Below are 22,197 nucleotides of genomic sequence, written 5' to 3'. Positions count from 1 at the left end.
AAACACCCTCACCACGACACGATTTTCTACTTTTTGAGACCTTTCCCAATCGTTCGAGAAGGAAACTATTTTTGCACAACTCTCGCGAGATTTGCGTCCGTCGTTTCTACTAAAATAATCAAACACGCGATCTTCCGCAGTTTTGCGGTTCCCTTCTGGACACGACCCTCTCTGTCTCAAGTCCGAGAGGACGACGGCATCTGCGACTGATTAGCGATCAGTCTGCCCTCCTCTCCTGACAGTTTCTGACAGAGAGACACAGACTCTCCTGTTTAATGTAAAGGCCTCCTTATTGAGCTGTTTAATCTTATAAGTACACCTGCTTGGTGTCGATGACATTCACCATCACGGTAGTTTCCACTGTTTTAATAAATTCCATCATTCACAACAAAGCTCCTCCACATGCAGCTTTCTGCTGTGAAAACTGAATCGTGGGAGGATTTATTTATGGAAAACAAAAATAAATGCGCTGGATTTTGGGCTGACTTTTTAAAACAACCTGCTGATGAAGAAAGTCAACAGATCAGACACAGACAGGGTGAGAGAAATGCACTGACCTGTGTGTGTGTGTGTGTGTGTGTGTGTGTGTGTGTGTACTGCATGTGCGTGCATGGACGAACTGCACTGACTCAGAGAGGAGAGACACTGCAGCCATGTGATAATAAATTATATCAAAACTTATCGATACTCTGATCTTAAACAATGAAGCTGTTTCATACTGAATTTCAGTGTCCACCCCTGCAAGCAAAACGAAGTACAGTTCAGATTTAAACGAGGCCTCCAGGCAAACATTTTGCCTTGAGAAATTTTTGTAATCGAATGGCTTGAGGAAACATTTCAGCACTTTAGTAAGATTTTACTCAAATTCTTTATTACATACAGAAGCAACTACAAGAAAACAATGACTTCAAGAGAAAACAAACTTTAATGGTAAATATATAAAACTGGCACTGACATCATGCAGTTAAAAAAAAAGAGATTTTTGAATAAACAAGAAAAAAAAAAGAGGACAATTCTTCGTTCTCCTTTATTTGGTCCAGCTGACCTTGGGAATATCGTAATGCTCTGTCAGGGTGTCCAGATGGCGGTTGAAATCCTGCGATTAAAAAAAAAAAACATACAAAGTTTAAAAAAAAAAAAAAAAGGAAATGATTTAAGTTGTCACATAAAGACCAAAATCCAAATACAGTTAACTTGAATAAATGTCCTGTTTCAGAGGTAAGAATCAGTAAATGATGCTGACATGACTTGCCTCAACTCTGTGTTTGTGTGTCTTAGATGCTTTGTTCAAAATCCTCTCCATTTGCTGTAAAGAACGAACAATCCTCATCAGTCTGGGGCAAACACGTAGACAAAACCATCACAGACACACTGCTACCTCAGCTACGTTCAAACCAAACATGCTGAACATCAGGCCATGTTAAGTGCAATTGCTGCGTCTTATCAATCAACAACACACCGAATCATATCCATGTTATTATGTGCAGAGTAGCTCAGAACAAATGTAACAAAAGACAGATGTATAACTTTGTTGTTTCGGTGCGAATGATCATTACACAGTTATAAATTTAAAACCCAAGTCAACAATATTCCATTCACCACGCACTGCAATGCATCAATGTATTTATCCTTCTCGAAGTCCTGTGAGCTTTGTCACAAGGTTGTGCAGATGTGTGGATTGATATAGAATTGTGGCAAAAAGTCAAAGTCAACAGCCACAACCCAGTTTTCTGAATAATGATGATTGCAATCATGGCCAAAAGTAGTTGTCTACTGAGCAATAACTCACCCTCTTTTCTTGCATCTTGTCAAAAGCTATTTGTGCAGGTGTCCTTTTGTCGATATACGTTTTCTTTCCTTCTACCTCCTCGTCATTTTGATTGGTTGCGACCTGCTCCAGTCGATGTTTACTCTCCTTGTCCTTCTTCTTCTTCCTGCAACAGTGATATGAGATGATTTGGTTTAGCTGATCAAAGCTTTCCAGGACATAAATAAACGTTTAAAGATAAAGATTAGACTGGAGGTTGTACAGCGAAGCAAACAAACACGTGTCACGTACTCTCATAATATTTAATAAAACGTAACATTGAGTCGTTTACGCTTTACCATTGATTATTTGGGCTATTTCTAAAACCATGTTAACACTGACCATTTAACTTAGAGGCCCGTGATCGCTGATCTACGTCACTGTCTTAAGTAAAGTTAGCTTTGGAGAATTAGCTTGTGTTTTCTACCCACGATTTAAATCACACAAATATGATAATTCAAGGGTTACTGAGGTTCTAACTAATATTGGATTTCTTCTGAGGGGATATTCTCTGGTTCCTTGACCCAAACGTTATCGATACTTCCAAAAATAACAGGTAAATTATTACCAAGTAAACGATAACAGTTCCGTGATCGGATTAGCAAATCGGCTAACTTAGGTCTTCTAGACATTCGGTATACATTAATTTACAAACGTTACTGAACCAAATGTATGAGTGTAAACGCACTACCTCTCTACAATTAAACAAACAGTAAATCTTACTTTTTGCCCGCTGAGATGCTTCCAAGCCCTTTAATTTTCAGAGCGCTTTTCTGAACGGTAGCGTACTCCGACATTTTCGAGAAACTGCTGTTCCTTCTTCTTCTCCTTTGTTATTGCAGACCTGTCAGGAGCAGAAAGACCAGATCATTGCTGCCACCTGTCGGAATAAATCAGAGTGATAAAGGGGCCTTATTGAAATGCTTGTAGTGTGTCTTCCTGGCCAGCGGGGGCAGTAACTGTAAAGTCAGGGAGCGGAAGATACAGGATGAATGCTTGAATGTCAAACTGTAGCATGGTGAGCTTCGGTGAACATGGCCATGCACAGTTTATTTCGGGTAGAGTTGTTAAGTAAATGTATCAATACCAACGCAGCGGCATTATTTCTCAAGACCAACACGTTGTGCAGAATACAGACATGCGGATATCAGAAAAAAGTTGGTGAGTGATTTTCAGTGGTCGACCAACCATCTCGTTTCACGCACGTCCCATCTGTTTATTTTCTTTAGAACTTTGTCTTACGTTGTCTGTGAATCCCGGGATTTCGATTTGAAATTAAAATAACTCACTCGTAATATGCCATCCCGCCTCTTCCACCAAACCCACGGTGTCTGTATTAATTCATCAACAACAACAACATTTTTTTTTTTTTAGGGTCTAAATCCAAAGGGTTTAAGGGTGTGGCGACCCAGGAGCCGAAAGGTCCTGAGGTGTGCAAAGACCCTGTTAAACTGACATCTTATGCAGTGGGGGTCAACATCTTTAAAGAAGGAGAAGATCCCAAACTAAAGTCTGTCGAGGAATACCCAGAGTGGTGAGGACGCATTTTCTAGATCACCTATTAGTTCTTCTTTTCATGTTGGTCTTTGTGATAATGCACAAACAAGGTCTAAAATGAGTGTGTCCATACAGTATATGGTATAAAATTTTGTATCGTTCAACTCTAGAATACAGTCTTCTGTAGATTATACTTAATGCAAATGAGAATTTAATTCAAACTGAATTTTCTTTAACTGTCCTCTCAGGTTGTTCCAGTTGAATCTGGGGCCAGCCAAGAAACTGCAAGAGCTGGATCAGGATACCTGGGATTACTGGAGGCGTCTCAGGAAGGAAAATATTTGGCGTTCTAACAAACTTAGTAAAACAAAGAAGTTTTAGAGCTTTACTGGACTGACGGTGGGCAGTTCTCGTCCTGCACGGTAGTGCGTGTCCCACTGTGTGGTCTCTGTCAACTTCGATAAACCCTTCAATCAGATCAATCCAGCAGGCTAATTAAAACCATGTGCTGGCTGTATGGTGACAGTTGGCAAAACTTGTCTTGATTTAGTTTTTGAGATCATGAATAACAGAAAATCATCACCCCTGTTAGAGAAGTTGGTTTGAAACTTTATTCTTGCCCTTGGAAATGGCTGCTGGTCTATTCTACTGTACTCCTCAGTTTATTGGTTTGTCCTGCTTGTTATGGAAATTAAAGATATCCCAGTTCACATGAATGGACCAGAAATAGTCACTATTACATGAAGGCAGATTGTTTCAAGAAATGAATAAAGCAAGTGTTGCTGCTCACTCTGTTACAATGGATTGAATTAATTTGTACACATGCTCATGCTTTACAGGTTTTTTTTGGTCTATTTCGGAAGTAAATGTCCATGAATCAAACTCACTGTTTCGGTTACTTTTGTGAAATAAAATTAATAAATACGTTGCCTTTGTATTCATGTTTTAGATCTCGAATTAACACCAAATGCTCTTTTCACAATGCACTCTCCAACTGTGATAGAAGCATTGTTTGAATATTTTTCTCATGTTCGACAGGTTATACGGTACACGTGTCAGGTTAAATAATAGGTTGGTACGGGTTAATTTCTGGAAGAAAAAAAAATGAGGCCGTGGCACCGATTCATGCAAATGAGCGAGCCAACCCGGGGAAGGTCGAAATTGAGGAACCGAAAGATTCTAAGAATCATACCTACCGGGGCAAACAATGAGTCAAACGTCTCTCGGGTAAAACACAAGTTCTTGTCCTGCTCTTCAATTCGGATCTTATCACTTCTCTTGTAGTGGGTAAGTTTTCTGATAAAAACAATGGCGGAAGCGTCAAGTGGTCGCGCGGTCATGCCGTTTCGTCTGACCTTCTGAAAACAAAGTTTAATGGCTGTCATTTTAATCAGCGGTGACCTTACAGGCGTGTTTTCATTTCCATTACGGAAAAAAAAACGAAATGGGTGTATCATTGCCTAGATTCTTGCGTCAGATCCATCTCACGTGCATTTGGGAGTGCACTGGTAATGGTTTCAGTTTAAAGTCCCGGTTGATCTCCGGATTGCAGGCACGAAGATGGAGGAGAGTAACATGACTGTTGGTCGTCTGAGCGAACCAGTCCTGCACAGGCTGGCTCAGATGTTGGACAACTCCAAATGTGGATGGAGGCAGCTGGCCAGTGCGGTGGCGGAGCATTCCAAATTCCGTTGCAGGTGAGACGTGAACACATCACAAGAGAGGATATCAGTAAAACACAGTCGCTCCTTTGAGTTTATAAATTCCATCCAGTACAGGATTTTATTCTTTGTATATTACGAATCACGTACTTCTACTTTTTTGTTTTGTTGCAAAAGCCAAGAACAGTCATGCTTGTAATTCATTTTCAGTGCGTTTACCCTCACATTTGAGCTCCGTTTTCATGATAATGGCTTATATCCCGTTATCTCAAGTAAACACTTTTCTCAAGATGTCAAAAAAACCGGTGTGTTGCATTGATCGTCGGGATCTCACCCTTCATGATAACTGTCAGGATGTTGAGGTTCGTAACCGAATGACAATTGTATTTAAGCATCGCTGCATGGCAAGTCTGATCACAAATTAGTCGTCACCATAAATGAAACAATTTGTTTTCTTCTGATAATGAAGAACTATTGAGATAACGCAATAATTTACTCATGATCTCGAACTAAAGTCATTTCAAATATGACGCGAGTCTTTAGTATTTTCCAGATCATACATCTCAGAAAACCTTTCGCAGCTTCTGGCGCTTGTAACTTCTGTAGCATGACGTAATGAAGCCCACTTGACTTCCTGTGTGCAGTGAGAGTGAGCTGACCAGCTGCTCGCTCCAGGTGCTCAGTGCTGCCGGCAGCCCTGGACGCACCCTCCTGGCTTTACTGGCTGACCGTTCCTGCTCTCTGGTCTTTCTGCTCCAATGCTTGAAGAAGATCGACCACCAGGAGGCCATGCAGCACCTGGCAGCAACAGGTTGGATCATGGCCGGTATATAGATGGCCTGATAGATTCCAATAAAATGTCAAACCTGAACTTCTCTTTATTATTCAACAACAAACACAGGTGTGTATTTATGTGTGAGTGTAGTGAAACATCCTGATCAGAGGTTTTGTGTTGACTAAGGGGCTGTGACCCTGGGTGTATATCAGTACTGTAATGATCCTTGGCTATATTAAGGTGTCCTAGTAATTGATGGGGGATTTGTTCATTTCTTACAGGGGGGGTGGCTTAATTAGGTCATCATAATCCCCACACTTCTAAACTACAGTTAATTCTTAACCCTGGGTGTCGCGCAGCTGAATGCAACACAGCAAGCGCTCTGTGTGTTTGTACATACGTGTTTATGTTGCGTGTTTTAGTGTTGGAGCCGCTTCGCATCACGGCGCAGCCACAGTCCCAAGAGGCCACACTGGGCGTCAGAGTGGTGTTGACCTGCAGGGCCTCGGGTCCTCCTGGACTCAGTTACCAGTGGTTCAGAGGCAAAGAGGAGGTCAGTCCAACGAATCGCCATCACATGATAACGATGAGTACTGTATCCTGTTTGCGAGCATGTAAAAGTAGCGTATTTACAACTCAGGCATAATTTTTGGGGGGGAAGAAAGATACAACAGGAGAGCTTGACAGGATAACGCATTACTATTAACTGTTGAATTGTAGTTGTTGCTTTCATTGTATGATTCTGAATGGGGGGTTGTGAGATTGTTTTTGAAGGTGGGGAGTGTTTTGATGAAACACAATGTCACTCGTCACTGGCTTTATGTAGTTTATTGAGATGTATGACATCATCAGTTGTAAACCATCAATTGTAAGTGGTCCTGCAGACTATATGTTATGTCTATTTGGGATTCTTTTAGATTTTGGATGAGACTGGAGGTACACCAGAGCTGGTTCTATGTCCTTTGGTCCCGGCACATCAGGGTCACTACATCTGCAGGGTAAACCATGGAGAAAACTGCATCTTCTCCCAGTGGGCTCAAGTTCGCTTGGTTCACTCAGCAGGCTTCAGTCAAGGTACTGATCAAGGTATCCTCCCCTCCTCTCCTCTCCCCTCCTCTCTCGCCTCTCTTCTAATGTCCAAGTGAACCCTGTCGTCTCAGACTGCAGCAGCATCCTTTTCCCGGCGTCCGCGAGTGGTCTGCGTATCACCTTCCAGCCTCAGTCTCAAGCAGTGTCTGAGGGTGAAACTCTGTTCCTGCAGTGTGATGCAGAGGCCAACCCTCCTGCCCAGTACCAGTGGTACCACAACAATGTTCCCCTGCCACAGCACAAGACAAGATCACTCAAAGTAAACTCATTCACAGAATCCCTGGTGAACTCTTTAATTACACCAGTGCAGGCAATTCTCCTATTTGTATATCAATATACTTTTATGTGATGTTTTCCTTCAGATCCTGTGTGTCACCACAGAACAAAGGGGACAGTACAAGTGTAAGGTCTTCAACTTGTATCACGAGTTGTGGACTGACCCAGCGACAGTCAGCATTGGTGAGACTTTTCTAATGACAGAAAACAAAGAGGTGTCTAATTCAGCAACCGTATGGAACATGAGTCAATTTAAAGTACTATCCTATACATTCAAGTTCCTCCTCTGCCCTTACGTGTAGGTCCAAGTTCGATCACCGAAGCCTCCTGGGTAAAAGTTGATCGTGGTCGAGGTATTGTTAATTTTTTTGATGTACTACTACTGATCTAATCAGGAAAAGAGGAAAGAGAGAAGTACCTTAGTTCCTCTGTTGTTTCTGCATCTTGAATGAATTCTTGTTTCTGAGTGTATGTCACTGATCAAATACAGAACATCATGTAGACTTATTTTGCTTGTGTCAAGCTGTGTGTAGTTGTTACATGGGCACAAGTTAGCTGGTTGATGGTTAAAATGAAAACATGACTGGAAATATTTCCAAAAGAGTGACTGAATTAAAAGCATGCCCCGGTTGTGTTTTATTCTTTTAGTCTATACGTGCCTAAACGGCCTTAGAAACAAATTTTAAAAATCAGAAAATGCTCTAACTTGCAATGATAAAGGAGGAGAAAAAAATTCCCACATCTGAAAAATTTTGACAAAATTTTATGGTTTCTTCCATGGCCTGCGCTCACTGTCCACCATGTTTAATAAAGTAAGCCCGGTAGTTTTTGTGTTATCCAGTTTACAGACAAGCTAACAATTTTAACCGACCGTCTTGGATGAGTCTGATGTTTTGTTTTCTGTGGTTTATATCAATGTTTCCAGACTCAAAGGAAGTTCGCTGGTCAACCATTCAAGTGGGAACACATCCACTTCAACAGATGGTCAATCCAACACCCTTAGCCAAAAATTTTTACGGTGATTATTGTGCGCTGAAACCCGTTGATCGTGATAAACACTGTAAATGGGGATATTGTATGATTTTTCTTCTCAATCATCTTCCCCTTCCACAGCAACAGGTAAAGTTGCCCTCCTGATCGGTAACTTGAACTACTTCCACCACACTCAGCTTTGTGCTCCCATATCTGACGTCTACGAGTTGACCAACCTGCTCAGACAAATGGACTTCAAGGTGGTTTCTCTGCTCGACCTCAACTGGCAGGAGATGAACAGCGCTGTTACGGAGTTCCTGCTGCTGCTGGATAAAGGAGTCTATGGTTTGTCTCCTGAACATTTGGCCAAACTCTTCTAATCTGTTTTTATGGTTTTAAATTAAAGTGAATGTCTTATTTATGCTGTAGTTTGAAACTTAATTGATATTACAGGAAAGGTTGGAGATTGTAATGAAGGGCCCATCACAGCGATATGTTTTAATACATTACTTACTTGACTGCATATAAACCCACTTTTTAAAACATAACAATATACATGCAACCTATACTAGAGTATTTCAAAGTAAATTAAACAAATAATTCTAAGACTCTGACCCAGCTTTCTTGCAGTACTTTTACAAACTGGATGCTCTGTCTCCTGCTTGCACAGGATTGTTTTATTTTGCAGGTCATGGTTATGAGAACTATGGCAACAGTTTCATGGTTCCAATCGACGCGCCATCTTCCTACACATCAGAACACTGTTTATGTGTGCAGAATATACTTACCAGGATGCAGGAGAAAGAGACGGGACTCAACGTATTTCTGCTGGACATGTGCCGCAAGAGGTTGAACTATGGTCCTACAATGAATTATTTAATGATGAGATTAGATTAGAACTCTTTTTCAGATGTGTTCTTCAAAGGAACATGCTGATTTGTGGGGGAAATATGAATATTTGTCATATTCCCCAGAGCCAGAAAAGAAGATAGATATCGTTCTGTCCTCTGTGCTGCATCAGGGAGCTGAGACCTATGGAGACCAGCTGCCTGCTAGTTAGCTTAGCACAATGGATGTCAGTGGCTGGGTTGTGTAGCATCCATCTGTCTTGCCCTCCTTTTGTATTCTCTCTGGTTTCAGGGTCTTGGGTTTGTTCAGAAGAAATCCTCCACATCCTCTCTTAGAGAGTTGGCCATGATTAGTTGCTCTTTTTACAGATGTATGGTTTTGTTGGCTGAAGATTTGAGGTGCCACACTGAATCACTGCGCCCAGGAAAGTACTATAATTCAGGATTCTTAAAATTACAGGATCTTATTATTTTAACCTGTAATTTCCTAGTGAATGTCATACACAACCTTAAATATTAAAGCAGGCAAAGACTGGAGAAAAGTTTATGTGGTGATTTATGATGGAGCAATGCTAACACTTCCCACTGCCCAATCATTCCTTGCACTAAGCTAACTCCTGAACAGCTGGTCTAAAGCAGCAAAGAGAGAAGGGTGTCTTCTTGTCTTGATGGCAAATAAATGTATTTCCCAAGAAACTGATAAGATCATTTCATTATATTCTTTTATAGGAACCCAAACGATGACTTGATTGTCCAACCGGGACTGCTGAAGGTGACAGCAAACATAGTGTTTGGATATGCCACGTAAGTTGCAGATCCTTGGCCGCATTCATTTCTTCTTTTTTTTTTTAACTGCGTTGGGATCAGCTGAATTTAATAACACGCTATTCTATTTGTTCTGCACTTGAAATAAAATAACTTCACCTATGCATGTACCATCTTCTTTCACTCACGAGTTGTTTGCTGTGTTTAGATGTGCTGATGCAGAAGCTTATGAAGTGAAGAGGGAAGACGTATCCAACGGCATTTTCATAAACTTCCTCAAACGGCGGATTTGTGAAGATGAGAAGGTCACGGTCATGTTAGACAGAGTGGCAGAAGGTACAGGAAGTACAGCTGTCAATCATGAAACATCAACCTCACGGGGGAAAAATAGCTTGCGTGGAACAACTGAACAAGAACAAGTAGAAGTAGGAGGAGCCTGTTGTGGCGTTATTTGTTTTGTTGTTTGTTTCACAGTTATTTTTCATGCAGGCTCATGAGCACTGTTTACTGGCTCACCTAGACGGAACAGAGGCGTTGTTCATGCTCCCAGTAACGCCTGTGGTCTTCCTTCTGTAAATGTAGGAAAAACCATTCCTCAGTCAGAGACGCTGTGGGACGATTTACACCTGAGAACTCTTTGGCTCATGCAGCTATTTATTTAACTGCATTGATGTATGTAAATTCTAAATATTTTTCACGGTCACCAGACATGGGTCGCTGTGAGATCACTCGAGGAAGGCAGGCTCTGGAGCTACGCAGCAACCTGTCTGATCGACGATCGCTCACTGACCAGATACAGACCTCTGAGTGTTCTGCATCACATTCCGCTTGCAACCTGCAGTGGGCTGTTGCTCATGGTACGATTGTTTTGTTGAATAGCGAGATCAAACTTTGTCTCTGAATGAATTTGGATTCCTTGAATGATATGTAATTGTTCCCCTTACAGTCCTACCTAAGAGCCATTTCATCCAGTTTGACTGCGGAGTGACGGTGCAGCTTGGGTGTGTATGGAGCCAAATACTGTCAGATATTTGGCAATTTGAAAATTGCATTAGAAACTAACATTTTTTAATTTCAAGAAGTATATATAAAAAGGTTGATTATAAAGAAATCCCAACAAATCAGTTAAAAAACAGATTTTGGGGTATTTGGACATTGGATATGGATATCTCTAACGATGAAACATTTGGCCCTGTAGTTTTGCTGCCGAGTTCTCCAACATCATGGTCATCTACACTCGAATACTTGAGAAGCCACAAGAAATTGTTTCCTGCTCTGCTCATCTTACAGACTTCCCTGAGGTAGGATACTGGATGGTGTGCTTTGTATATTTGAGATTTTCAAGACTCAAAAAATAAAAATCACATAATGACGCGCACAGAATACGGAAATATAACTGTAAAGCTGTATGTTATTTTATGTTAAAATGCAGAATGTGGACGTTGACCTGAAGAAAAGTAATCAGGAGACTCTCCTTGACGCAGGCGGGTTATTGTTGATCAAGGAAAACATTCCTTCCCCCGAAGTCCCCAGCCTCTTCACACGCATTGGAAGCCTGCAGAGACTCAAGGTCTTCATAAGTATTTCAGTCCTGATGAATGTTTATGTGCCATCTTGAGACCAAATTATTAAAGATAGACTGTAATTAGTAACCTGTAGGCTTCATATAATATTAAGATGTTACATTGATTTGTTGTCCAAGTTTCATCATCTTTTACAGGAGACGTGAATGTCTCACACCTTTTTCCTCCCGTCCTCACTGTCTTTCCAGAGGGATCTCACATTCACCATCTGTCTGCTTTACACTTACTCCAACATGGATGAGGAAGTACAGGAAAGTAAAGCAGTTTCAGTCGGAAAACCGCTTGTGTCCAAACTAAACCTCTACGAACCAAGATCACCTCACACCTGCCTCGCCTCCTCATCCCTCGACCTCGACACCTTCGATGTTCCTGAGTGCTCCCCCTTCCCTGAGGCTTAGTTTAGCCTCAAAAACATGACCATGTTACGCTCCAGCTGCCTCCACCTGAACCTGCCGCCAATGACAAATTGAGTGAGAAGCTCAATTTTCATTCTTACACAGTGAAAATCAATATGTCTTCACCATGTCAACCAAATCAAAATATAAGTGAGTATGCTCAAGAATGTTCCATTTCAGTACAGAACTGTGTCTTATTAGAATTGAATCCACTGCAAATTAAAATAACCTACATATAATGTTTGATGTATTTATAATAATAATAGATTGCATAAGCTCTAAACTGTTGCTGGCCTTCAATTTTTTGTAACAAAAAAACTTAAGATTTGAGAAACCTCATGAGTGCAGGTGCTTTTACAGTGGTGAGGTAATGGTACAATGAACATCTTTTCATGTGCTATAACATCAATAATAAAAACAGTATCAATGCACATATGAAATAAATCCTTCAAGATGAAGGTACATTTTGTAAAATTGGGATTCAAGACATCCCTCACCCTTTATTCTCCCTTTGTCTCTGCTTTGTTGTCTGGGTGTCTCTGCATGGTGACAATGTCTGATCTGTTCACTGGGGTCATGATACCAGGGGCCCTAAAAGCTAGTAGAACTTAGCACTAACTTCTATTAGTTTCCGAAGGTGGGAATCGTCTCTTCCTCCAGGATGACGAGTTACTATCCATGCAAGTGAATAAAATAAATTCATAAATTAAAAAAAAAAGACAACAACTTGGTTGTCTGTTTTCTGTTGTAAAATCGTTTTTTTCTGCAATACTTACTAAATACGCGTGCGCGGTGACGTCACAGACAAGGGAAGACGGGCTCCATTTTGCTCTGGCTTTGCAAGCTTGCCTCTCTCATTCGCGGTATATCATTTTACGGCAAAAAAAGGGATCAAGTTCAAGCTTTCTGCGATAGATATTTTACGGAAACAGCGATGGCTGATCCATCAACTGAGGCGGAGATTCCTGAGGGCGCAGAGATTCGTAAACTCTCGGAGCTGAGAGTTATCGATTTGAAGGCCGAATTGAAGAGACGGAACCTGGACACTACTGGTGTCAAGAGCGTGCTGTCGGAGCGCCTGAAAAAGGTCTTAAGCTGTTGCCTTTTGAAGAAGTAACTCATTTTTATTAACTGAAGTATTAACACTGAACTCCCGTATATTGGGAATGTGTGTTTAATCAGTCAGATTAAACTAATTGAGCTTTACAGAATCATTTAACTAGCTAGCTGCTAGCTTACATTTGCGCCACCGAGCTAACTTCGCTAACTGTTGTAATTCATGGATTTATGCTATTAGTGGCTTTTATTTCAGGCTGTGCGGTATACTTGAATATCTTGCAATTCTCTAAAGCACTCTTCATTTTTAGGCTATCGAGGAGGAGGGTGGAAATCCCGATGAGATTGTTGTAGTTGCGGAGTCGGCTCCCAGGAAAGCTACACCGAAAAGAGCTAACCTTACCAAAGGTAACGTGACATTACTGAAACGATATGGAATGCATACCTTTTATATAAGTGTTTAACCGATCTGCTATATTGACACGTTACTCTCCAGTTTGGCTAATGCCATGTAGTTGAAAATGGCACATGATTTCTGGAGCTGGTGTTGCTGCACGCCTGCACACATGCACGCACATGCTACAGCCTCTGCTCCGACACCTGACACGGTTGCAATGTAAGCAGTGTTACACAATGTTGCAGGAGGGGGAAAAAAAGTCAGGCCTATAAGAAGATCACAATACCCACGTGTCACACAAATCGATTGTTGAAGTGCACATCCATCATAATAGTTTGTGTGTGCACATTTAACGGAATGGATGCTAGTTTCCGCCCTCTTCTGTTTATGTAAACATTAGACATGAGTCTTCCGGAGGCCCAGGTGGTGCTAAGTTGCTAGTTCAGTGTTATGAAACGACACTAGAAGAAAACAGATCTATCCATCTTCATCAGCTTGTCCAGAGTCAGATGGTGGAGGCAGAACTCTCATCAGGGTATCCCAGATTTCGATAAAATCCCTCACCCTGCTCCTTGGTCTGCCCTGTGGCTTCTTTGTAGCTGGAGATGCTTGGGAAATTTCCCTAGGGAGACAATTACGTGGCAGTGGTGTCCTGACTGGATACAACCGCGACAGCAGCCTCCCTCCTGTGAAGACCAATTTCAACTGCTTGTATCTGGCAAAGCGAGCGGAACAACATCCCTGCGACCAGGATTCTTGAGCCGATCTCAAGATCCATCTTCCTCTTGACCGAGAGCAAAATCCAGAGATGCATGAACTCACTAAGAACTCATTCACTACTTGGAGTGAGCAATCCACTGGTTTCCTACTGAGAATCATAACCTACAAAATTGTACTGGCCACTCTAGTTTTTAATATTTTCATTGAAAATTGCATTTGCCTTTTTCAACAGCTCATGTGACCCTGAACAAATACAATCTATAGGTCGAATAGACAAGAAGCACCTCATTTAAAAAAAAATTACCTCATAATCATAAAGTAATTAATAATTGGGCATCTTGGCAAATATGTCATTAAGGTTGCACACATTTGATTTCTGTTTGGACTAAATTAAAGTGTATTTTCTTCAGATACTCGGCAAGAGAATGAAGAACCAGAGGACAGCATGATGGAAGAGGATTCCCGTGATGGCCAAGTGAGTTTAACATTTTTAAAACTACTTCTTCTATTGTATGCTGTATTTAGGACATTGAAGTACTATATAGTTGTTGAGCGCTAAATGTTACTGTTGTGTTCAGGATGAGCAAGAGAACATGCAGGACATGGATATCCTTGACATGAACGTGCTGGATGAGACAGAGAATGACAACGGAATACCGACCGAAGAAGACGAGGAGGAAGAAATGGAGCATTTACTTGATGAGGAAGACCCAGGAATGGATGAAGAACACGACAAAAGGCCTTATGAGTCGGAAGATGAAACAAGAGTTCCAGAGGTGAGCAACTTGACTAGAAATGTCTGCTTTTGATCCCTTTATGAATTCATGTTGGCCTTAATTTATTGGAGACTTTTCGAATCATTCTGAAAAAGAGCCTTGTGTAAGGCAGCAGTTTCACAACAAATGCCTCATAAAATGAATTTGATCCGACATCTAATGTCCAAGCAATTAAACTTTCAGAGGCAAAGTCAGTCGACTAAAACAAAACCAGTCAAATAAAAATAAGAACAGTGGTAACTCACTGTCAGTGAAATCAAGCAAACAAAGCCAGTAAATGTCCGTCAGTAAAATCAAGTAAAACCATGAGTAAGTCTTTGATTAAAAACGTGTTTTTAAGAAATATTTTTTTTGAAAGAAAACAGTAGCCTTTCTATTTTTATTTTAATTATATTTTCCTCAGATCGACGAGCCTGCGACGGTGGACAAAGATGAAGATGTGACGTGCTCGTCGTTCAATGTGGTACGTTCCCTAACAAATCGTCCTCCTGTGTGTGTGTGTGTGTGTGTGTGTGTGTGTGTGTGTGTGTGTGTGTGTGTACATTTTGTGAAACTGTGATAAGCAGCGCCATCTACATTATAAAACATGGTGTTTTTGTTTTCAGGCTCAGGATCCAGGTGCGGATGAGCTGAAAGAAGAGACAGGTACTGTAGAGAAGGTGTTGGAGGCGTCTTTTGTAGTGTTGAGCTTGGAATGCAACCACTTGAGTGTAGGTTCGAGCAGGAAGAGAGACTGGAAGCCCAAAGGAAATTGCTGGCTTTGTGTTGAAATTCAGTTAACCATAATTAACTAATTTTTAAGATTGGTCAAGTTACCAACAGGGTTGTCGCTGTGCTTTGGTGGCAATGGTTAACAATGGATGCACATCGATAGCAATTGAATATCAAGGTCAGGGAGGTGTTGCAGGTGGTCGTGTTTCCAGGTTGCCACCTTGAAGACAAAGAAGATCCATCAAGACTGTTGGACCTTTTTAAAGACACTGACTCAAGATATCATCTGGACATGAAACTGTTGGACTGGAAGTGCTAGTTGATATGAACGGACACTGGAAGCAAGAGGAAGTGGACTGCAGCGAACCCATGTTGCTGCCCTTGCTCATCTTGTGCCTCTTTTAAGCTCTGAACTCTTTGTCTGCTCTGGATCAGGTGACCAGAGTGAAGCTGTTCAACTTGAGCGATGAGCCAAAGTCTTAGCCCCCCTAGTTGCTTGGTTATCCCGCTCTGCCTTTGGGTTCTCTTCCAGTCTCTCGCTAGGGTCTACTTCAGCGTTGTACTAACTAGTTCTAGGAGCACAGGCCAGTGGTCATGACGTTTCTAATCCAGGCCTTGCCAGTTCCTCGTTAACCATTGCTGTGTTTCAGAAGTGATTAAACTCTGTGCCATTCTATTCCTGTTAAATCCGTAGAAAATGACAAAGTAGCCGGGTCTTGTTTATCTGAGCCGCTTAACGAAGATCACCACCAGAGCCACGAGACGAGTCCCGAAGAAGAGCAAGCCGCCACCGCCAGTGAGGAACACAATGTGTCCGACAGTGGTGCCAAAACCGACATGGCTGCCTCTGGAGATGCAGAGAGTGACCGGGATGTTGTCGAGACTGACTCCAAAGAGGTCGGGGACGCAGAAAATGTCCCAGAAGAGACAATTGAGTGTGAAAATCAAAGCTCGCAGGCTGTTAGTGTAAGCGAACAGGGCACCGGGGGTGAAACTGTTGATTCAGAAATGGGGTCTAAGAAGGGTGAGGAGGATGAGAAGACAGAAGAGAAAGCTGCTGCGGATTCAGCCTCCACAGTGAAAGAGTCCTCTTCTGTAGAGGGCGATGATCAGAAAAAGAGGTTTGTTGCTTTCTGTCTACTAGAAACCAAAATGGCTATCTCTGTTGCATTGGCTCCTTTGTACTATCAAATATTGGATGCTCTCTTTTGGAGGTAAAAACATTCAGTGCATTTGTCCGTTTCGTTTGCTCATTCCTTGCACTCGCCCGTATCCACGTTGTCATCCATTATCCGGTAATGTTCTGGGATTGACCGAGTCTCATGTATTCACAGTAAAAACAAACAAACAAACAACAACAACAACAACCTGCACTACAGCACATGATGGGTTGACACCATCAATTCGTAACAAAACAATTCCATGAAACACAGGTACGTACGTTGTATGGAGAGAGTTTACAGGTGTTTTACTCTATTGTTTTTTTCTGTAGTGCTGAGGAGAAAGATGACAAGACGGAGTCGAAAGATGAAAAGGGTGAGCGTTGTATTTACATTCCTGTTGGGGTCTTTCAGGCTTAATAGGTGTATGCTGGTAAATTATTTTTTTCTTTTCTTTTTTTTGTGCACACCCGCTATAGCCACAGCAAGTGGTGCTGCAGCAGGCAGTAGCAAGAATCTGTGGGTCAGTGGCCTTGCCTCCACGACCAGAGCGACGGATCTGAAGACCCTTTTTAGTAAATACGGCAAGGTTAGTCGCTTAAATGGGCCTCAAACCGCGATGCTACTGAAATGATTTTCACACAAACGTTGATTCATTCAACCTCCGTGTGCGTGTTGTGTCTTTCTCCCATTTGCCTCCCATCTCCTGCAGGTCGTCGGTGCTAAGGTGGTGACCAATGCCAAGAGTCCCGGGGCCCGCTGCTATGGCTTCGTCTCCATGTCCTCCACAGACGAGGCCACCAAGTGCATCAGCCACCTTCACAGGACTGAACTACACGGCAAGATGATCTCCGTAGAACAGGTGACTGTCGTCTGTAAATGTTTGCACGCAGAATTCAATTTCCTTTAATTCAAACACTGCATCTGCTCTCTGTGTGCGGTTCCAATTCTGTTATGTGGAAGTTTCCTGTGCCTGCTTGTCAGATATGATCCACATGACACTGGTAAGAGATTCATAATTATGCTTCCATATAAGCAAGAAAAGTCATTTCCTGTCAAGCAGCAAACCTACGGCAGGGATGTAAGGGTTATAACAATTAGGGCTTTATCAGAAGTTTACTACCTGCATGTATAGCAGTATATACTCTAGTGGGGAAGAGTTACAATGTGGAAAACACAAATCTTGCAAACAGAACAGCGGTCATGCAGTCATGGAAAACTTGGAAGATTCCTGGAATTTGAAAATGGCAATTTCCAGGACAGTCAAAAAACAATTTAAGATTAAAAAAAAAAAAGAAGTGAAAAATAAATGGAAATTTGCTCTTCAGATACGTGCAAATAGGAATATATGTGGTTCAGTTGAACTGAACTGATAAAAATCACCCCTCCATGTTGTTGGTCACGTTCCGTCAAATGTACTTTATTTTTAACGTGTGATCAGTCGTTTTGAAGAATTCAATTCCCTCGGCTGCTTTGAATCAAAAATCTCATCGCGTTTGAACATTGCAGGCTAAACACGAGCCTGCGGGGAAGAAGCCAGCAGACAAGACCGACGCCAAGAAGACAGCCGCAGACAGAAGACACTCTACTGACTCCAAGTAAGCCCAGCTACAAGCTCCGGCTCTACCACCAGCAGAGTGTTTCAAGTCAAGTGGGTGTCTAAAGCCCATTTTTTTTCAGTCTGTTGTCCTTCTTGAGGATTCATTTACATGTAAATTATTTAGTATCACCTCATAAAGTATTAATGCAGTGAACCACAGCTGCGGAAAGGACCTTCGTACTCGGGGGAGCTCTAAAATCATCAACTCTGATAATGAACACTCTTTAAAAAAAAAAAAAAAACACTGGGGGGATGTGAATGTTTCTGAAAGTGTCACTTCACACCAGTCGGCGTTAAGTGTCTCTGGCAGCAGCTCGCGGTCTGTTAGGGCTTGAAACGACAGCAGTTAGTTTACTGCCTCCCCATCCTGTCCTCCGTGACGTCTGCCAGCTGCTGTCAATCAATCAAGACGTTGACCCGCGTCCCCTGCAGGTTGAGACAAGACATTAGTGTTTGATGCGTTCTTAAAGTTTCATTAAGGTAAAAGAATTGATAACATGCGTTTCCAGTAAATATAAAAGCGTTTGACAAATTTGCTTTGGACATTGAATGAAAGATCTCTGATGTCACCTTGATATTTTCCGCAGGGCTGATGGGAAGGAGGAGAAGGAAGGGGAAGGTAAAGATGGCAAAGGTGAGAAAAGTGGGAGCATTCCCAGTTTGTTTTTTAGGTAATGTTGGAAAATGGTTATCTTTTAAAACATTGTCTTTTATTCATGATGATATTTCTTTTTAATAGGGCGCAATGAGAGGACTGTCGTTATGGACAAGTCTAAGGGGGAACCTGTCATCAGTGTCAAAACCAAAAGCAAGGAACGAGTAAGTAAATGTTCAATCCTGTAATGGCAAAGCTGTTTAGGTGTCCTTTTTAATAGTTGGGACCCTCCAATTCTCTGCCTGTCCGCTCCCGCTCCCCCTTCTGCAGAGCACAAAAAGTCGGGACCGCAAGTCACCAAGTAAGGAGAAGAAAGACATCCTGTCATTTGACCAGATCAAGGAGCAGAGAGAGAGGGAGAGGCAGAGGCAACGAGAGAGGGAGATCAGGGAGGTGGAGCGACGCAGATTCACGTAAGATTTACACCGTCTGATATAAATAGCAGGCAAATTTATTATCGAGTCACAAATTGGAAAGTTAAATTTATTTATTCCCCACCCCCCAGTGACCGCGACCGTGACCTGCGGCCGGACCGTGAACGTGAGCGAATCCGCATGTTCCGGGAGAGAGAAGAGCGGAAGCACTTACTCAAGAAGAGACACTGGCTGGAGGTACAGTAACAAGTGACAAGTGGATTCTCTGTCCCTCGCTATGAGCCTATCCTTCTGCCAACAAACACGTGAATTCTGTAATTGTCAGCAGAGCTATGCCTGTAGTTATGACAAGCCCCTTGAACGTTCCCATTGGTAGGCTGAGAAGCAGCGCCTCGACGCAGACCGGATGGAGCGGCAGTTCCTGGAGCGGGAAAGGCTTCGTATAGAGTACGAGAGGCGACGAGAGCAGGAACGGATCCTCCGAGAACGTGAAGAGCTACGGAAGCAGCAGGAGCAGTTGCGCTATGAACAGGAGCGACGCCCCATGAAGAGGCCTTACGATATGGATGGCAGGTAACGAATAACAGAGCCTAGTGACAAGTAAAGATGAATTTCCTGCGATATGTTTATTCATCATCACAGTAACGCATACGAGCTTTTCAGTGTTTATTTACATGGCGTCATGAAGGAGCAGCTCTGTTTGCTTTGTTGTTTCTTTTTAGGAAAGATGACTGGCCTGACAAGCGCATGACCATGGATGACCGATATGGCCGCTCAGACTTTGGTCGACAGGAACGCTATCAGGACTTTGACCACAGGGATCGGGGGCGATACCAGGACGATATGATGATGGACAGGCGGGACAATGCTCGAGGCATGGGTGCAGAGAGAGACCAGGTACCAGCGGTGCACCCTCTTCATCTAAGTGCAACTCACTTATTTTCAGTTACGCCTCGCCTAGAATGAATGACAGATTTTGGGGCCCCAAAACTGATCTAAGCTGTGTTAGTGCGGTCACTTCAGTATCGGGTCTGTCCCTGGGTGGGTTCACTGAGTGCATGTGCAGCCTCAACAACTCAGAACTGTGTGTTGAGCTTCTTGTGTCTCTTGTTTGCAGCATTTCTCAGACAGACATGGTCGGGATGGCCGGGAATCCTGGGGTGGAGGTTATGACAAGCGCATGAACCCCAGGTCAGTCTCATCTTGAGTTTCACTTCACGTCAAAGCCGAGCCTTGAGAGTCCAGTATTGCTTGTTTTCTGACGGTCAGTTGTGTCCCCCCCACAGAGACGGAGGTCGAGACTGGGACTCTGGCCGTAAGATGGATGGAGACAGACCGTGGCAAAGTACATATACTCCTCATTCACACTGTGTGATCGCACCGCCATGCTCGTGTGGTCACTGCTTGAAACCCACTGTATAACGCTGATGTGTTCTGATTCTGATGTGGAATGTATCTGCAGCACTATGACCTTCTCTCTGTCAACATGCCTGATGTGTGGACCTTTGATTCCAGGTAGAGACGGTGCTATCCCAGGCCAGAGCCACATGGCACGTGGAGGGATGCCAGGGTGAGCTGCTTTTTTTTGTTTTTTCTTTACTTTGTCAGCGACTGACTATTTTGTAACCGTGCCACTCATTTTGCGTGTTTTGCCTGCAGCCGCGGTGGCTACATCAACACAGGGACATCTCAGTCTCTCTCTGGAGCTCTGAACAGACAGAACCAGATGATGCAGGGCAGCGGGCTGCAGGGTGGAGCATTCGGACGACGCTACTGATGTCGCTCTCTGGCTGACGCTTGGTCTGATTCTGGAGGTCACACAAGGAAAGATTTGACTTGTAGTGTTTTTGTTTTTATTCGGGAACTTTTTTCCCCCCACACAACTCTCACCTGTTTTCAATGGAGACTTATCTGTTCAGTCCCTTTTTTCCATTCCTGTGACGTAGTCGTTCCCTGCCTTGTGTGTCATCTGTCTCAACACAACAGTGTGTTACCCACTTTGGCCCGTGATGGAAAGTCATGTTGTACATTCTTTGATGGATGGACCTAACCTCACCAGCCTCCTGCTGTATCTGTCTCAAACATTTTGTTGTCAAGTCACATGATGTACCACCAGCTGGCCAGTTTGATGCTTAGTAGGTTAGATTTATATCTGCTGCTGTTTCTCTCTCTCCCCCCCCCCCCTTTTTTTAAGCATGAACGGTTGGTGAAAGTTCTTGAAGGAAAGATTTTAAATTAAATGTCTAATAATCAGTGCTTGTGAGACTTTTTTTTTTTTATATTTCAGTCTAAACTTAAATGTATATAGTATGGGTTTGTGTGAATGCTGGATTATGTTAATAAAAGATGTGAGTGTGTTCAATCTGTTGACAAAGATCCTGTAACAGAAACTCCTTTTTTAGGTTTGTGCATAAAATGACATTTTGTTATTGACTCAGTTCATTTGAATGCTTCACTCAGTCCAGCGGCTTCAGTCTTTTTTGCAGTGATGCCACTGAATGAGTTCCTCCCTTTGTCCTGTTTTTCAGAGGTTCATTTCAATTGGAAATATTGTACTAGAATTCACACGATATTAAAAGTTATTTTAGGTACATAGACGTCACGTGTTCGCATGTTTTTTTCAGTCCTCACTACTGGCATTCAGTTTCAGTGTATATCTGAATGAAGGACAAGATGAAAACCTAGATGGCCACCTGCTGGTTGCACATCTCTTAAGAGCCTACAGTATTAATACCCATCCATCCATCGTCATCTTCCGCTTATTCCTACACATTAAGGGTCACAGGGGGGCTGGATCCTATCCCAGCGTCAACGGGCGAGAGGCGGGGTTCACCCTGGACAGGTCACCAGTCCATCACAGGGCCAACATAGAGAGACGAACAACCATTCACACTCACAGTCACACCTACAGTCAATTTAGAGTATCAATCAGCCTCGTCCCCTCTTGATGTCTTTGGACTGTGGGAGGAAGCTGGAGTACCAGAGAGAACCCACACAGACACGGGGAGAGCATGCAAACTCCACACAGAAAGAGCCTGTGCCCGAGCCGGGACTCGAACCCGGAACCTTCTTGCTGTGAG

At 42.7% G+C, this 22,197-nt stretch overlaps 4 protein-coding genes across 5 annotated transcripts; 3 read left to right on the top strand and 1 right to left on the bottom strand.

The window, feature by feature from the left end:
- Positions 1-906: 906 nt before the first annotated feature.
- On the bottom strand, positions 907-4,746 carry fam32a (family with sequence similarity 32 member A). The gene is made up of 5 exons (XM_086224733.1): positions 4,501-4,746; positions 2,531-2,651; positions 1,790-1,934; positions 1,253-1,306; positions 907-1,096 (listed from the first exon to the last, which is right to left on the bottom strand). The coding sequence occupies exons 2-5, from the start codon at positions 2,602-2,604 to the stop codon at positions 1,028-1,030; spliced, it is 342 nt and encodes a 113-aa protein (XP_086080859.1). The 5' UTR covers positions 2,605-2,651; positions 4,501-4,746; the 3' UTR covers positions 907-1,027.
- mrpl54 (mitochondrial ribosomal protein L54) lies at positions 2,776-4,231 on the top strand. Its single transcript, XM_086224104.1, has 3 exons — positions 2,776-2,968; positions 3,182-3,341; positions 3,553-4,231. Exons 1-3 carry the CDS (start codon positions 2,842-2,844, stop codon positions 3,683-3,685), a joined length of 420 nt encoding a protein of 139 aa, XP_086080230.1. The 5' UTR covers positions 2,776-2,841; the 3' UTR covers positions 3,686-4,231.
- Positions 4,419-12,322, top strand: malt2 (MALT paracaspase 2). Of its 2 annotated transcripts, none has more exons than XM_086224732.1 (18): positions 4,419-4,591; positions 4,857-5,001; positions 5,610-5,776; positions 6,163-6,293; positions 6,658-6,814; positions 6,901-7,088; positions 7,192-7,288; positions 7,408-7,458; positions 8,031-8,123; positions 8,219-8,422; positions 8,748-8,925; positions 9,655-9,729; positions 9,899-10,026; positions 10,398-10,547; positions 10,637-10,691; positions 10,889-10,991; positions 11,123-11,260; positions 11,462-12,322. In XM_086224732.1, exons 2-18 carry the CDS (start codon positions 4,865-4,867, stop codon positions 11,669-11,671), a joined length of 2,262 nt encoding a protein of 753 aa, XP_086080858.1. In that variant the 5' UTR covers positions 4,419-4,591; positions 4,857-4,864; the 3' UTR covers positions 11,672-12,322. The 2 variants fall into 2 exon arrangements, with proteins under 2 accessions (XP_086080858.1, XP_086080857.1); XM_086224731.1 differs by having other exon boundaries at positions 6,658-6,826.
- A 146-nt stretch (positions 12,323-12,468) lies between these two features.
- Positions 12,469-21,710, top strand: safb (scaffold attachment factor B). The gene is made up of 21 exons (XM_086224544.1): positions 12,469-12,755; positions 13,036-13,132; positions 14,252-14,316; positions 14,420-14,617; positions 15,021-15,080; positions 15,223-15,262; positions 16,023-16,449; positions 16,821-16,864; positions 16,968-17,077; positions 17,201-17,350; positions 17,998-18,086; positions 18,676-18,722; positions 18,828-18,907; positions 19,014-19,156; positions 19,249-19,354; positions 19,494-19,690; positions 19,840-20,014; positions 20,235-20,308; positions 20,404-20,462; positions 20,633-20,687; positions 20,777-21,710. The coding sequence occupies exons 1-21, from the start codon at positions 12,603-12,605 to the stop codon at positions 20,892-20,894; spliced, it is 2,487 nt and encodes an 828-aa protein (XP_086080670.1). The 5' UTR covers positions 12,469-12,602; the 3' UTR covers positions 20,895-21,710.
- The last annotated feature ends 487 nt before the right edge of the window (positions 21,711-22,197 follow it).

This window comes from Aulostomus chinensis, chromosome 14 (assembly GCF_037954235.1).
Source record: "Aulostomus chinensis isolate RoL2024-O1b breed Wild chromosome 14, RoL_Achi_v1.0, whole genome shotgun sequence".
Classification (NCBI taxonomy): Eukaryota; Metazoa; Chordata; class Actinopteri; order Syngnathiformes; family Aulostomidae; genus Aulostomus; species Aulostomus chinensis.
Note: the sequence above shows the minus strand (reverse complement) of the source record. Positions and strands in the feature narration are given on the sequence as shown.

Excerpts from the sequence above, each read along its gene's own strand:
- safb (XM_086224544.1), top strand. The coding sequence starts at position 12,603 with ATGGCTGATCCATCAACTGAGGCGGAGATTCCTGAGGGCGCAGAGATT. Across the intron at positions 16,865-16,967 it reads GGAGTCGAAAGATGAAAAGG|CCACAGCAAGTGGTGCTGCA; the intron begins GTGAGCGTTGTA and ends CACCCGCTATAG. Across the intron at positions 20,688-20,776 it reads GCACGTGGAGGGATGCCAGG|CCGCGGTGGCTACATCAACA; the intron begins GTGAGCTGCTTT and ends TTTTGCCTGCAG.
- fam32a (XM_086224733.1), bottom strand. The coding sequence starts at position 2,604 with ATGTCGGAGTACGCTACCGTTCAGAAAAGCGCTCTGAAAATTAAAGGG. Across the intron at positions 1,935-2,530 it reads AGCATCTCAGCGGGCAAAAA|GAAGAAGAAGAAGGACAAGG; the intron begins GTAAGATTTACT and ends TCACTGTTGCAG. Across the intron at positions 1,097-1,252 it reads CACACAAACACAGAGTTGAG|GATTTCAACCGCCATCTGGA; the intron begins GCAAGTCATGTC and ends TTTTAATCGCAG.
- malt2 (XM_086224731.1), top strand. The coding sequence starts at position 4,865 with ATGGAGGAGAGTAACATGACTGTTGGTCGTCTGAGCGAACCAGTCCTG. Across the intron at positions 8,124-8,218 it reads CTTAGCCAAAAATTTTTACG|CAACAGGTAAAGTTGCCCTC; the intron begins GTGATTATTGTG and ends CCCCTTCCACAG. Across the intron at positions 10,548-10,636 it reads GCAGTGGGCTGTTGCTCATG|TCCTACCTAAGAGCCATTTC; the intron begins GTACGATTGTTT and ends TTCCCCTTACAG.
- mrpl54 (XM_086224104.1), top strand. The coding sequence starts at position 2,842 with ATGGCCATGCACAGTTTATTTCGGGTAGAGTTGTTAAGTAAATGTATC. Across the intron at positions 2,969-3,181 it reads CGGATATCAGAAAAAAGTTG|GGTCTAAATCCAAAGGGTTT; the intron begins GTGAGTGATTTT and ends TTTTTTTTTTAG. Across the intron at positions 3,342-3,552 it reads GTCGAGGAATACCCAGAGTG|GTTGTTCCAGTTGAATCTGG; the intron begins GTGAGGACGCAT and ends CTGTCCTCTCAG.